Consider the following 16,721-nt stretch of genomic DNA (forward strand, 5'->3'; position numbering starts at 1 on the left):
GACTTGGGGATGCATTTCTAGTGCTTTTGCACTGTTTGGAGGATGCGGAACATGGAATGTTTTGTTGTGGGGAAGGGGAATTTTGGGACAGAACATCCCCTCTCTGTCCTAATTTTATTTTTAACCTTTATAACTTTTTTGTGGGAGTCCTTGGGACATCTAGCCAAAGTGGGAGAGGCATGTCTCCTTGCTTCCTTAGGAAAAAGTCTTTTCAAGGTTAACTTATTGATGGAGGAGACATGCTAAATAGACATCAAATGGCTACAACATATGTCATAAACTTGGATGGGTGAATGGACATTGAACATGCCCACTTTTTAACATCATACTTACATATAATATCGGGCCTTACTTAAGGTGATTGACTACTCTAAGAAACACGAGGATGATGCATATCATTTTTAAATCTAAAGAGAAGGAGATTGGTCCTCAAAATGCGTGCAAGTGGACTATGGATGCAACATATGTTTGCAAAGTAGTGGAAAGATTGTTTACCCTCTGGGTGAACAGTTTAGAACATACAGATAGAACACTTAATGCAGAATAATAATGCCATATATATTAGATAAAACATAAGAGATGCTATTCCATTCATAATCATGTGTGTTTGTACAAGTTACCTTCCAAGGTATATAAAGGTACCGAGGGGGTGCGAGGGCCAACCGTCGCACCCGTAACTACCATCCCTCGGTTACCGAACTAACAAAGACAAATACAACTTAAATAACTAGTTTTATTCTCGTACAATATTGCCGCCAACATCATCCCCCCCAAAAAAGAAAGATCGTCTCCAGACGACTTACAACAAAATGGGGAATACATTGCTTACTGCAGAACGCAAAATCAAAAACTAAGGGGGTGCAGAGGGCGTCCTTGATGAAGAAGGCACCGGTGGTGGTGTAGTGGTGGAAGCCAATTGCCCACGCAACTTGTACACCTGCTTAGTCCTCCTCTTTAGATCCCATTCTGCCACCATCTGCCTCTCCATTGCAGTCTTAACCATAGAGGCTGCCTCCAACACCTCCTTATCCTTCTTGTCCACGCTCTCCAGTGCACTGACCAATCGAGTCTCTAACCGAGCTCTGGATGCCCTTTCCTCTTCCAGTTGCATAACCAAGGTAGACTTATTTGCTACCAGAATGTCCATTGCTGTCCGAGTCTGTGCCATGGTAGCCTCAACCTCCCGAAACCTAGCAGTCAGCTCCTCCCGAGCCGTCATTGCTGCTATGTGCAAGGCCTCAGCTATGGATGCCATGTGTTGTGTCCTCCAGAGCTCAAGATAGCCTTCGTGGAAGGCCTGCTCCACCTCTCTCAACAAGGACTGCATCCGGGTCTCGCCAACCCCCTCAGTGAGGCGCCAAGCCTCCAGCATCCCCAGGTTCTCCGTCTCAGGCCACCCGAGAGACAAAAAACACCTCCCAAACTCTTCTTTGCATCTTGTGCAGGCAAAAGTCAGCAACCTCTCCATCCGCTCGACCATGGCAGCATCCCCCTGGAGTCTCGCAGATGTCACAAGCCGCTGTGCTCCGAGAGTCATCTTGGCAATGAACTGCTCAAACTCTCCCGCATCCTAGGACATTCCATCAAGGAATGCCCGTACAATTTGTAGACACGGAGCACATAAGTGCTCTTTGCCCAAGGAGGGGAACAAGCTACCCTGCCAACCACACCACCCAAACCACCAGTAAACTCCGATGATTCACCAACAAGATACTGCAATAACCGGGGAGGGAACATTCGGTCCAACAACAACACGCTGAGAAGTAAAATTCAGTACGATGCAAAGGGGCGATCCATGATCCAGTGCCACAAATACAATGAGTGGGGCCACTTTGCTCACGAGTGTCAAAGTGGGATCAATAACGAAAGTTTGCTGTGTAAGTCGTGCGGTCCTGGGAACCATGAGGAAACTGATTGCCCAAAGTAGAAAGGGGTAAATATGCTAGACATCAAGGAGCTAGATGAGGATGTACTGGCAATCACAAGGTTACAAAGCAAAAAAGTAATATACCCCGATCCCTGTATAGAGAAGGGAAGACTCCAGGAGGCAAAATTGGATGTTGAACGGGCAATGGCGGAGGAACGAATGACCCCACATGATGCTGCAAGTACCCCACTATGGTTGGAGTCTAAGAAAACCATCGTGAAACAAATGTTGCAGGCTAATGTACCAGTACGAGTATCTGACCTTTTGCAGACTATGCCACAATTGAAAATGGTCCTCAAATGTAGTCGGTGACAACATCAATAGCCACAAACTCTGTGAGCCAGTGGCAAAATCACTACGTAGCACGTCCACCATGGACCCAATGCTACTAACTGTGAATATTTGCCGGAAGCCAGCCATAGTAAAAATGGAGATTATGGGACAAAAGCTGACGAATACCATCATTTACAGTGGCTCTGGAGTAAATGTATTATCGGAAGAGACATGGAGGGGTCCTGACAAACCAACTCTTTGGCCACCAACATTTCATCTTGTAGTTGCCGACCAACATGGTATCAAACCCTTGGCAACACTCATGGCACAAAAAATTGTCAGCACCCAACATTTCTTCCTCGACTTTGTCGTCATTCCACTAGAGAAAAAGGCCTACGATGCTCTCCTCGAGAGAGGTTGGCTGATCATGGGAAAGGCAAATCATAATTGGAAGAAGAATACATTCTCTATCGAGAGTGACAGGCGCAAATATGTGATTGACTTGAGGAACCAAGCAGTGAGCGAGGAATTGGCATCATCCGACTTGGACTTAGATGACTCATGATTATGAACGGGGTTCAGAGGACGGAAAGGGAAAGATGGAACCCAATGACGAAGGGGTGCTCGAATTGGAAGATTGCTCTAAAGATGAGACGAGTTCTTTCAATGGATTATTTCACTGGCAGATGGCGGATTACGAAGTCTTCCACCCCGACTGTAACATGCTATAGATTGGTGAAAGTGAGGAAGTGCAAAGTCTTTACACAAGCCAAGTTTGAACATTATGTATAGGAACAGGCTCGAGGGAATTGTATGGGGTGAGGCCGTATGAGAAGGAGAAGAGAAGTTGGAGGCCAAAAAGTATAGAAGGTGGTTGTGGGAAAGAGGAAGGGGCTGAAGGAATTCGTACCATGAATCCGTACGTAGGCAACGTTGAGAAAAGTCACAGTCAAACTGTATGATGATGGAATCGAAGGAAGCCTTGTGAAGGTAAAAAGGCTTAAACCGTACCAAGGAATCTGTACAAAAGGAGACACGAAGATAGGAGGAGACCAAAATCCGTACACGGGGGATATTATGTACGGCAACAACCAAGACAACAACCAAGCCATCATCATACGGACAAGAGATATTCCGTACACCAGCAACCCAGACGTCATCACACCAAACTGCTAGGGAGGTATTTCATACGGAAACATCAACCACCAAGAAGCCATCGTACAGACATCAAACTGCTAGGGGGAAATTTCATATGGAAACATCAGTTGCCAAGACGCCACCATAGAATTTCCGTACAATCATCACTCAGACAAGTTGGCTGAAAGAAAAGTCCTGTACGTGCAGGATCGAAGGGAATCGCTGGACGAAGGGAAAATTCTGTATGGAGAGGATAAAAGGGTTGGCTGGTTGAAGGAAAAATTCTGTATGGACAAGATCGAAGGGATTTGTTGGCCCAAGGAAAAATTTCGTATGAACAGGATTGAAGGGATTCGTAGGGATCAAAACCGTACGACCAAGTGGAAGAAAGAACTTTGTACACAAGATTTCCAAGGAATCCGTACGACCGAGTGTGAGAAGGAATTCCGTATGCAAGATTCTCGTATGGCCAAGTGGAAGGCTATCGATGCGAGGAAGACACTTTGGAGGCCTCATCCGAAAGGGATAGCACAAAAGATACCTTCAGAGTGGTGGCGACAGTTGCTAGAGAAGACGCAGTGGAGGTAGTCGACAAGGTAAGGAATTGTTGTGACCATTTCACACATCGCCCCATTAGAATGGGGACCCCCTCTTTTTGCCTTAGGTTTTGCTTTCTTTTTGCTCGTTTTTCTCTCTGCTTTTAGGGTTTTGAGTGAGTGAGTGGTCTGCCTGGGCTGGCTAGATTAGGGCTAAACCTTGGAAGCTCGTTTTAGGGTTTCTTTCAAGCTAAGTCTAGTCTGGTTTAGGAGGTTGTTAGTCGTCTGCTTGAAGCCTCAAGATTGGAAGAATGAAGTATGCCTTTCAGGAGAGTCAAGTTGGTTATATCAAGGAACAGGGAGAATAGGTTTCAGGTCAGGTCTAGATTGAAATTGAGTTTTCTTGTTAGGGTCCTGTTTGTTTACCTGTCTAAGTTAGTTGAGCAGAGCCAGTGAAGAAAAGGAGGTGGTTTGACTAAGTTTAATGGAAGATGAAGCGAATCAAGGTAACATATAGCTTGGAAATGTCAAAATTGCTCCTGACCCTTTCAGAGGGTCCAGGGTGAAAATCATTGTGAACCTCTTTTTCTCCTCATTTTTGACTAAGTGATGCTTTCTAGGGCACGTTTGGAGGTGAATTGATGTGTTCTTGCCTGGAGAAGGATTTGATTGAATTTGAAGAGCAAGATGATACTTGAAAGAGGAATTTCGCTCCTGACCCTTCCAGAAGGTCCAGGGTGAATTTCATCCTAAACACTATTTCTTGCCTTGGATAGACTTGCAATTTTGTTCCCGGCTTAGAAAAAGACCAAACTTTGCCTTATGAGGTGGTTTAAAACATGAAAACTAAGTAATTTGGCCTGGAATGGAGATTTCGCTCTTGACCCTTCCAAAGGGTCCAGAGCGAAAATTTTATTTGAGCTTATTTCTCACTAACTTTGGCTAAATTGTGATGTGCAGGGTATCTTGGGAGAAAGATTGGATATCCTTGAGATTTGGAAGCATGAAAAAATGGAGAACTTTGGACAAAATGGGAAATTTCGCTGCTGACCCTTCCAAAGGGTCCAGGGCGAAATTCCCAAAAGGCTCTTATTTTGCAATGAAGAAGGTCAAGTTTTTGACATGAATGGAAGAAGAATAGCTTGTTTTTGCCTCCTGAAGAAGTTTCAAATTGAAGAAATGAAGGATTTTGCCCAAAAGAGGGAAATTCACTCCTGACCCTTCCAGAGGGTCTAGGGCGAAAATTCTTCAATCACCTATTTTCTGGCAAAGTCAAGTCAAGTTTTGGTTTTTATGGCATGGATGAGACAGGAATAGTGTTTTCTTCCTTTGAGAGGTGAATTCAACTTGAAAGGATGATGGAATAAGCCTAAAACCTAAAAATCGCTCCTGACCCTTCCAGAGGGTCCAGGGCGAAAAACTTTATAGGAGGCATTTCTTGCTCAGTTTGGTCAAATTGAATTGTCAAAGGCATGGTGAAAGGAAGAATGAGCACGTTGAAAACCTTGGGCATGTTTAGAAGTGAAGAAAACGAAGGATTCTGGCCAGGAAAGGCAATTTCGCTCCTGACCCTTCCAAAGGGTCCAGAGCGAAATTCCTTGTAAAACCATTTTTAGCTTTTCTTGGATATGAAACCTTAATCCTAACATGATGAAACATGAAATCCCACTTGGCAAAAAAGGTTTTAAGGTAAAAAAATGAAGATTTTTGGTCAAGATTAGAAAAATCGCTCCTGACCCTTCCAGAGGGTCCAGAGCATGGTGAAAGGAAGATTTTTGGTCAAGATTCTTCCTTTCAAAGGCATGGTGAAAGGAAGAATGAGCACGTTGAAAACCTTGGGCATGTTTAGAAGTGAAGAAAACGAAGGATTCTGGCCAGGAAAGGCAATTTCGCTCCTGACCCTTCCAAAGGGTCCAGAGCGAAATTCCTTGTAAAACCATTTTTAGCTTTTCTTGGATATGAAACCTTAATCCTAACACGATGAAACATGAAATCCCACTTGGCAAAAAAGGTTTTAAGGTAAAAAAATGAAGATTTTTGGTCAAGATTAGAAAAATTGCTCCTGACCCTTCCAGAGGGTCCAGAGCGAATTTTCTCAAAATCACCTTTTGCTATCAAGAAATCATCAAAAGGTGAAGGAATTGAGCCAAATGGTGAATTTCGCTCCTGACCCTTCTAGAGGGTCCAGAGCGAAATTCCTAAAAGCACCTATTTCCTTGCAAGGTCAAAGCAACTTTTTAAGTATTTATGGCTTGGATGGGTGTGATGAAGAGTGTTTTGCATTTTGAAGATAATTGAAATTGTCAAGAAGAAGCAATCAAGCCTATAACATGATTTTCGCTCCTGACCCTTCCAAAGGGTCCAGGGCGAAAATCCTAAAACCTATCTTTTCTTCCAAAGATTGAACTAGACCAAGCTTAGACATGGGTGTGAGAAGACATTTGAATTGCCTTGAAGTGGAATTGGAATGCTAAGAATGCAAATTTTGAAGCCAAGGGGGAAATTCGCTCCTGACCCTTCCAGAGGGTCCAGGGTGAAATGTCCAAATCCTCCTATTTTCCTTGTAGTTCAAGATTAGATTTTGGTTTTCAGGACTCAAAGAGGAGTAAGACATGATGTGCTATCACTTGGAAATGATTTGAAGATGAAAGGATGAAGGAATTGCCTTGAAACCTAAAAATCGCTCCTGACCCTTCCAAAGGGTCAAGAGCGAAAAATCCAAAACCAGTGCATTCCTTTCAAGTTTGTGCTAAGACAAGGCTAAACAAGCTAGAAATTGCCCTTCAGACCACCTTTGAGTGGATGTTTGTTCCAAAAAGATGATGATTCTAGGTCAGAGAAGGATTTTCGCTCCTGACCCTTCCAGAGGGTCCAGGGTGAAATTTCAAAATCCCCTATTTTACCTTGCAGGAACAAACCAAGCTTGGATGGAGTGAATGAAGAAGACCATTGCCTAGCCTTGAGGGGTGGATTCAAGACAAAATGATGAAGGAGTAAGCCTAAGCAAGAAAAATCGCTCCTGACCCTTCCAGAGGGTCTAGGGCGAAAAACCCTAAATTCACCTTTTTCTTCCAGATTTGAGTGAGACTAAGCCTGGACTACAAGGAAAGAACCTATTTGGAATGCCTTGAAGAGGTTTTGGACCTTCAAAAAAGAGAATTTTGAGCTTAGGAGAGAATTTCGCTCCTGACCCTTCCAAAGGGTCCAGGGCGAAATTCTTGAAAATGCAATATTTCCTTCAAAATTTTGATGAGCTAACCCAGTGATGGAGAGAAATGAACCCTGGAGATTGCCTTGGAGGAGGTCAACGATCAAATTAAGGTGAATTTCGACCTAATAAGCAAAAATCGCTCCTGACCCTTCCAGAGGGTCCAGGGCGAAATTCACATTTTCACCTAATTTCCTCATGAAAAATGATAAAATTTGAAATGCAAGACTTTGATTAGGTCAAAGCAAACATGAACTCGCCTTCCGGGAGATTTTGGAGTGAAGGGAATAAAGTATTCAAGTCTTAATTGGAAAAATCGCCCCTGACCCTTCCAAAGGGTCCAGGGCGAAATCATCAAAAAACCTATCATTCAACCTTGCTTGATTAAGTTTAGGGCAAATTGCAAGGTTGTAAAGACAAAGACATGGAAATTTGCAAATATAGGTTGAGAAAATTTCAATTCCATCAAGGGAACAAGCATGGATAAAGGGTTCAAACAAGTCTTGAAGTGAATATTGACCTTCATCAATTTAAATATTTCAAAGCCTAAAGAGAAAGGAAGCTTCACTAAGCCTCAATCAAACCTCCATATTCCCAAATTTTCGCCAAATTTACTAAAATTAAGACATTTGGGGAGGTTAGATCAAATGCGCATGAATTAGGCCATTACAATTGAATTAATTAATTTTTAAAGCCTTAATATAAATATAAAATCCACCTTGGAAGCCTTAAAATGAATTTTAAAATTTAAAAAATATAGGTGAGCGCTCAAAATGCATTTACTTGCTTTTACAAGCAAGTCAACCTCTTCCTAAAGGGGATTTTATTTGTTTTGTTGCTAAAAAACTAGGTCGGCCTCATAGTCAATTAGGGTGAGCGCCCTATATAAGGGAGGAGTATTGTTTCAAAATGCAAACCATTCATTCATTATTCTAAATGCAATTTTGAGGAGCAGATTGGAGGAGCGGAATCTAGCAGATTGGAGGCGAATTTCTTACCAAGTTGGAGGCTAAATTTCCAGAATTTGCTAAGTGTTGGAGGCTAGTGAAGGTGACGTTCTTTTGAAAGTTAATCAAGACATAATTCATCCAAGAAGGCCAGCAATTCAATCCTTATCCAGCAAAGTCTGATCTTCTTTCTTCATTTTTCAAGGTTCATAGTTAGGCTTTCAAAGGAGGAAGGTATGAAGAATCCTTTTTGAAGTTCTTATTCAAGACTTGTTTTGATGTTCATAGCATTTTTTTTTAAAGTCTAAGTCTTGAAAATCCAATTTTCATTCATAATTAATTTGAGGAATCATGTCCTCTTCAAATTAATGTTTTGGAATCATTCCCTTTGAAAGGTCTTAAATTCTATACTTTAAGGTATGATGCTTAAAGAGTAATTTTAAATTTTTGTGTAGGCATCAAATGACGACCCCCAAAGCCGGAGGGTCTACTAGCCGACAGGTTCTCATCAAGGAAGATCAGAGGAGCGACGAATTGGAGACCAGGATTGTGTCCAAGTGGAGTAATATCGAAGACACCGACTTAGGAAACTTCAATGTGAAGAAGTTTCGAGATCCCCTACATTGGCAAGCCATCACCTGTTGCAAGGAGGATAATCGAGAGTGGCATCATCAAGGCGACAGGTTTCCCTCCCGCAGTCAAGTGTCATGAGTTGATGATCGAGTGCGCTCGCCACTATGACTCACAATCAAGGACGATCGTAACCAAAGACGGGAACATCTTAGCCTACCTTTCAGAGGAAGCTATAAGCGAAGCTCTTCATCTTCTGGACCATAAAGACATGATTTACAAAAGCTTAGAAGGAGCAAGGTCGATCTATGAAGATGATCCTGAGTCTTGTTTGAACTTCATCAATAAGAATTGGTTGCTCAAAAGTCGGCCTCGCCTGAACAACATTCCCAATACACCACATAGGATTGACTTCCAGGAGGAATACAGAGACTTGATAACTTTGCTCAATCGAGTTACAGGTGCTTCTCAAGCCTTCTTCTTCGAAAAGTGGATGTTCTTCTTCATACAAGTGATAGTTCAAGGAAAAGGAATGCTTCATTGGGCCAGAATCATTAGCAATTGTCTGGACGTGCAATTGAGAAGGCTAAGACCCACCAAATCATTCCACATGAGCTCATATGTTATATATGCCTTGATCAGGAGTTTCGAGTATGTAGGGCTACCTCACAGAGGAGTGATTGGAAGAGGACCCGGAGAAATAAGAGTTTGTGATTTTTATGTTCATCTGCATCATCCGTCTAGAAGTGACTACAAGTTAGTCAATGACACCGTCACGATGAACATTACCAGGATATTGCAAGGAGGAATTCACAATCGACTGTCTTTGGATGCACAGGAGCTTGTGAAGAAGTATGGCCGTGGTTTATCCAGTTTCAAAAGTTCACATACATCAGAGTTCATGGGTGTCCTTCACCTCCCTACATGTTGCCAAGATATCCAACAGACAGGATAGTGCTACTTGAGGTGACTAGATAGTTGGCAGCTTATGTGAAGGCATCCAGACACAAGCACGGAAATGGAATTGCCGTGCCCATCATACTAGTGAATTCAGTTGAGGTGTGTCCTAATACTCAAGCCGCGGAAGATGCAGAGAAGGAATTATCTTTATACTCATTCACATCCTTTGCCTCACGAGAGAATTTTGATCCTCATGGTTATATGGAGGAGACAGTTGGTAGGAAATACAAGCATGAGTTTCAGGTGGAGGACTTTTGGATGAATCTCCCAGGTGATTTAGAGGTTAAAAGAAAGATGCATTCCAGGTTACCCTTATATCTCATCAGGAAATGCAAAGTTTATAGAGTAGCCGATCGAGGCGAGGATAATGGTAGATACCTCTTGTCGTCCTATGAGAAAGAGGACAAAGAAGTGAAGATAGATTGGAATGAACTCGAGGTTTTAGACTTGAGGGCTTTGATGACTCCCGTTTTATCCTGCACTCGCAGATGGGTGGATGTACAACATCAAAAGTTGAAGGAGCAAAATGTATCAATGACATTTACTTTGGAGGCAAGGCCAGAAGAAAGAGAAGCGAGTGTGAGTGAGAATACTTCTCATTCCAAAGGCTCAAAGAGGAAAGAAGGACCTGAGAAGAAAGAGCCTTCCAAGAAGAAGTAGAAAACAAACCCTGATCACCCACCAAGCACATCTTCCAGGCATGAAAAGGAGGCGAGTCAAGGGAAAGATCAGAGGCAGATAGTATATGAAGTTGATGAGTCTATGGAATCCATGATACAAAATGATAAACAAGAGAAAGGACAGACACCTCAGCATTCATCAAGTCAATCTCCCCAAGTTGATGCTAATGAGCAACACGAAGAAAAGAATGATGATGAAGCAACATCTCCTTTCCGGGAAGATAGGCCACTACCTAAAGAAATACAAGTGAGGGAAACAAGATCTGCCATTCCTGATTGGCTGAAAGAGAGACTGACAAGGGTAGTTGTGGTTGAAGAGGAAGAAGATGTGTTTGACTTGGAAAGCCTTATAGGAAATTCTCATGAGGTAATGGAAAAGAAGAAGGCCACAAAGATGTCTAAGGTAATTAGAGATGAGACAGGATCCAGGAAAGTGTAGGTAGCTACACTAGTGGTGGACAAATATGAGGATGAGATTCTTGCAGAAGAGTATGACTTAGAAACATTTGAGCTTGGTCCACTTACCTCTGAGCAAGCGATGGAAGAAGCAATTGATTCATTTGAAGCACTTAAAGACAAACTTAAAGAAGAAATGGAAAAGAATAAGAAGCTTGGAAGGGAGGTTAGTGCTTGGAGGAACTATTTTAGTCACCTTAATCAGCCCTTCAGATGTCAGGATCCAACAGTATCTCCTTTACAAGCACTCCCTCTTAAATCAGTTGGGGAGGCAGAAAGGGTGAAGAGCTTGGTTCAACTTATAAGTTCTTGGATTGATAAATCCCACACGGGAGTCGTTGAATTTGCAACAAGAATGATGAAGATAGTTCATCGAGCTATCCAGGCCCTTGAGATAATCCATAATCTAATGATAACTGTAGCTGCATTCACTCACACTAGAGATGTTATCATTCCTGTCTTAGAAGTGATAAGACAAAGACCAAGACGGATTCTGGCACAAGAAAAGATAATGGATGGAGGAACCCATAACCTCCTACAGTGGTCAGCTCTGCTCCAGATGAAAGAGGTCCTTTTTGAAGACATCAACACTAGATGCAGTCGAGTTGAAGGTATCATTCATCCAATTCAGGATAAGGTATTTGAGGTGTTGTGTACCATTCTTGACAGGCAGATCGAGATTGAGATAGATGTGGACATCCAAGAGTTGGAGGATAGAATCAAGGTCATCTTTTGCAAAGAGGAGAACATCATCACAGATATGCAACGAGATCAAATGTACACTACTATGTTCTTGATTGAGAAGACCAAAGAACTTGAACCTGGATGGGAGACAACTCTTCTCACTGCTTTTGATCAAGTCCTTCACTTAGAAGAATGAATGAAGAATCTTCCTGAGATTCCCATTGTTGAGATTGAGGCAATTGTGTCCAGATTCATTGAATATGCTAAGAAAGAGCATAGGAAAGGGAACAAAATTCTAGATGAAAAGTTGTTATAGGATGATGTGGCAGCTTAATTCCTATTGGTCTATGTCTCCTCGGTTTTTGTGCCAATTCTCTATTGGCTATGGATTAGTGATGTTTATCTAAATGGGGACTTTTTTTGTAATAAACCCTAATTAGGGTTTAGGTGTCAAAATCTCAGCCGTTGATCTTCTTTTGATCTGGGCCATTCATTGTATTTGAGGATGCTATATATACCCTCACTCATTTCATTTCAAGGAGACAGTTAGAAAAATTTAGAGAAAGCGAGAGAGCTTAGAGAGAATAAAGTTATTGTGTAGTAAGATTGAGTAGTGAAGAAAGAATTTTGAACAATTGTTGTCCATTTGGCTATGAGATCAATAAAATATTGAAGTTATGGTGTTTTATTGTAATACTTGTGGGTATCTTCATGATTGTTTATCTTCTTGAATCACTCTCAGTTGAAATAGCATTTAGATTTTAAGTTTGAAAGACGAAGTGTTGTGCTTGATCTTTGATAAGATTCATATTCCAAACCACTAGCTTCTTACTGATTGTAAGGAAGCCTTGTGTGGTCAACTGGAAACCTTGAGATTGATTAAGAATTCAATCATTCTTGGAAGTATTCATATGTATCTCTATGATAGTATTTATATCCTTGATGATTTGAAAAACTATTGAATCCCCTTTTAAGATCGTATCAATTCCAGTAAAGTTGTAATTTCTTGGCGAAACTTAAATTGGTAGAATCTCATCAAGTCTAGTCTTCATTGAGTCATTCTTAGGATCAGTTCAAGTATTCCTTCTTTAAAACCCTTATCTTTTGACAGTTTTTTAAAATCTGTTAGTGTTAGGAAAATCTTGTTCCTGCATTTGGAAAGAAAGTAACGTGGACAAGCTTTTGCATTTGGAAAGAAAGTAACGTGGACAAGCTTTCTCTGAAAGTACGTAAGGCCCCTTGAAGAAACAACATATACAACGACCACTGGTGCTTATCCACACGTAGAGATCCTACAACAAAGAACCTTGAAGTCATCCCGATTGATCCTTTTCGCGACATCTTCAGCATTTGGAGACTTTAATCAAGAGAGGATAAGGTACCTTTTAGGTATTTTATTCTGTGTTTGGTCGTGTACAAAATACACATCAACAAGAATGTGACACCTTCGACGGAAGGAAGGGCTTAGGTACTAGAACAAGTGGTAGTAGATGTGGATGCATTTCCGCCAGTCGCCAGAGTGGCACCACGAGCAGGGGTGACATTGGCACAATTCACCCCCACGACAGGTATAGGGAGGCAGGAGGAGACAATTTACTCATGGGTGCTAGAGACGTTGGGTGTTCCTTTAGAAAACCCAGTAGAGGGGTCACTGTTATGTAGTGGAATGGAACTCCATGGCGGAATGGAACTGCCATTTGGTAGAATGGAATTGCCATCTGGTGGAATGGAACCCCATAGCGGAATGCAACTACCATCTATTGGAATGCAACTCCATAGCGGAATGCAACTGCCATCTGGTGGAATGGAACTCCATGTCGGAATGTAACTGCCACCTGGTGGAATCGAACCACCAACAGGCATTATGGAACTCCATGGCGGAATGGGACCGCCACCTGGCATTATGGAACTTCATGTTGAAGGAAGGGCACCGCATGAAAAATAGGAGTCACATGGCCTTGGTGGATCCACAGGAGGAGAGGAATCTTTCTCTCCTGAAGGAGAAGAGTTAGTGCTATGCTTGGGTAGGCCCAACCTCGAGGATCCCTTCGGCACTATGCAGTAGTGTGCTTCTCAATTGGAAGGGATGGCCAAATTTTTGGGTGATGTCGGTGACATGGTGAAGAAAATTGATATTGTGCATGAACACTGGATTGCCAGTGTAGCTGAGTGGCTTCTATTGTTTATGAAGGAGGGGGGTATGAAGGGAAATTTTCCCGTTGCTTCATAGCGAAGGGATGGCCAAAGTCAGAAACTCAAGATATGTTGGATGGGTGGACCTCCACGCTGGTGGTAGAAGAGCAACATGGCATTTTTGGCTCCTTACAAGGGATGGAGATTGCTATCCGCGATCTAGTTCTGAAACATTGGAGAATGGCAGTCATTAGGGTGGAGTCAATCACTGGGCAACGGGACCAGGCTATACGTGGGGCAGAACTAATGCAGTAGACATTGGTTGACCACATTCAAAAAAGCCAAGAACAGTTGGCCCAAGAGCATTCACGGGTAGTATCTATTGAAGAAATAGTGGCCAAGCACATGCAAGAGTTGGACGTGAAGGACGAATTGAAGGGCACGCTGGAGGAGAAGGTGGCACATCTGGAGGCGAGCCTAGCACGTAAGGATGAGCAATTGAAGGGGAAAGGTGAGGAGCTCTAGAAGGCGCACAACACGGTCATCGAGGCTGCCTATATGGTAAAAACTGCACGAGAATGTGAAGTGGCGGCCAACCAACACCTCCAGTATCTACAATAGCAGTTAGGCACCCCTTAGTCTTTTGTTTTGCTAGGGACACCCTCTAATCCTTCTCATTAGTAGTCTTGTAGGTTAGCTAACATTTTGTTTTCGTCATCTGGAAGATGACTTCTTTTTTTGGGGGGGCGATGTTGGCGGTAATTTGCCAACGCGAGAATAACACTTTTTTTGTTTAGTTAATAAATGGCCGGGTAATGTTCCCATAGGGGTTAGTTGGCAGTTGGCAACGGTTGGTATCTTCACCAATCGCTGAGTGGAACAAAGGGGGGGTGGTCACTCTTGTACATCCATTTTTACTTGATGCAATAAAGATATATCATTTTGGCGATAATGTGAATTTTGTTTATGTTTTGTGAATTACTTCATGAATAATATCTGTATACTTCCATTCTGTCTACTCTGTAATCTAAATTGACACCAAAGAAGTAAACAGTGGTATATAAAAATAAAAATATCATTGACTATTTATAGGTGCTGCTTTGAGCACAATATTCAGAGAAATTGATGTATTTCATGCAAGGCAAGAATTAGAAGGATGAGCACCATTTGAATCATGACAGAAACCAAAAATTGTTCATATGCAGGACAAAACAAATTTCAAATGGGGCATGATTTGCTTGCTGAAACCATAGCTCCCTCCTTTGAGGGAATAGTGGACTACAATTTTTACCCTAACTTAGGCTTGATTTTTCTGCTGACTAGACTGCCAAGAATGTGCCACACCTTGCAAATCAAGACAAACGGACTTGTGCACTTCTGAAAGACTCTTTATCATTGTTGGTACAGTTCACTTACTCTTGTCATGTCACTTAATGACAACAACTTAATTTGCACACCTTTTTTAGACATTTAAATTCTGGTGCAGTTCACCTAATAAAATTGTCACCTCACATGTGTGCTGACCTCTGACCTCTTCAGGCTTTGCGTGGGTGTAATTTCTAGATATGAGAATCTAATACAGAAGTGTACGGAAACTAAACATTTTTCGTTTGTTCCGTGCATGATTTACTAAACATAAGTCAACTTGCTGGCTGAATTTGTTAGCCCTCAAAAGTGTGCTTGTTTTACTTATTTTATTGTTCTGTATTTTTCAATACATTCTTTTGCAGCTCCAAGTCATTTTACCATGGTCAAGAACTTATTTATTTCAGTCTTGGAACACATGCAGCCATGACCAATCTGCCAAAATTGCTAGTTTTAAAAACTGGACCAAGACACACCACATTTACTGATTGTCCGGAATAGATTACAATGGATTTAGATTTGGCACACAATTAATTGTTAAATTAGTGGCAGAAATGGGCATAAAGTAGTAAAATCATTGAGTTCTGATTGTGTATAATACTATTTTAAACAAATGTTATTGTATTAGTAATTTTGATTATGACACTAATTCAGTGGTCATTTCTTGGTCCACACCCAAGGAATTGGTGTATTTGTTTGTGATATTTGGAAAAGCATATGCGATCAACCCTGGCCGAAGCTTTCAATGTTAAATGACCCAACAGAATACTTTCTAGTTTTACGTTAGTTAGAACTCTGGTAACATATTAGCATATTCCTACCAGCCCCCCTTCTTTATTTCCACCATTTCCTAGAATATTGTCTTCAAACAGTTTCTGCAGAGTTCTCCTCATGTTGTGAACTTATGACCAAGATATGGAATGGCAACTGAAACTTTTCTTGATTTGATACATTTGCAGATGGCATATGAACTCTATGGGATGTTGGCTGGTAATGTCAGTTCCGTAACTGGAGAAAATATAAAGCCAGCATATGGAGGTGATGAAGAATCTTTCCTCAGAAAAGTTGTGACGCCCATTTATGATGTCATTGCAAAGGTATCAAATTTCTACTCGTACTCATATGTCCTCCCACTGTATATTCCTTACAATGCTGATGTGTTGATAAATGTTATCTCAACTTATGGTTTTACATATTGCATTTATATAGGAGGCCAAGAGAAACAGAGGGGGCACAGCCAAACACTCACAATGGAGGAACTATGATGATCTGAATGAGTTTTTCTGGTATGATGTCTTGCAGCAATAATTCATATGGTCTAGGTTTTGAAATAAGTGGTACATAATGCTTGTACATGACTGTTCTTTGACAGGTCAGAAAATTGTTTCAGCCTACGCTGGCCGATGCGAGCAGATGCTGATTTTTTTTATGTCCCAAAGGAAGAGGAAAGGAATCCTATTTTGAAGGTGACAAATGATCTTCCATGCTTCATTTTGAATTTGTTGATTCTTCAAGTTGTAAGCATCGTTTACAATGTAGAGAAATGAAGAAGCGTTTTTTAAGTTGGAAACTGGTACATTACTTTAATAATCTAGCATACCAGATTTGGAAGATGATTCCTTTTGGGAAATAAGGAATATGGGTTCCAAGCTAGATGGTTTTGGCGAATTCTTTCTGGCATAACCTTCTTTCATTATTGATACCATCTTTCCATAACTGATTAATTCCTTCCTTGTTTATATTCAAAGAAGAGTAGAGACAACATCAGTTATTCGGCAGTCTACTTCAATCAACAATGAGTTTACTGCTAGTGCTTTTATTACCTCATGTATATTAGTTCAATGA

At 41.5% G+C, this 16,721-nt stretch overlaps 1 protein-coding gene across 2 annotated transcripts in view; it reads left to right on the plus strand.

Moving 5' to 3' along the window:
• Positions 1–16,721, plus strand: part of LOC131064663 (callose synthase 3) — a 154,731-nt gene that overhangs the window by 65,058 nt on the left and 72,952 nt on the right. For both annotated transcript variants that reach the window (XR_009372084.1, XM_059218549.1), the window contains exons 10-12: positions 15,836–15,973; positions 16,086–16,162; positions 16,249–16,342. Coding sequence is in view for 1 of the 2 variants with exons in the window: in XM_059218549.1 (XP_059074532.1) it covers positions 15,836–15,973; positions 16,086–16,162; positions 16,249–16,342 (309 nt within the window). In the remaining variant the exon portion in view is untranslated. The remainder of the gene's footprint in view (positions 1–15,835; positions 15,974–16,085; positions 16,163–16,248; positions 16,343–16,721) is intronic.

This window comes from Cryptomeria japonica, chromosome 1 (assembly GCF_030272615.1).
Source record: "Cryptomeria japonica chromosome 1, Sugi_1.0, whole genome shotgun sequence".
In the NCBI taxonomy this organism is placed as follows: Eukaryota; Viridiplantae; Streptophyta; class Pinopsida; order Cupressales; family Cupressaceae; genus Cryptomeria; species Cryptomeria japonica.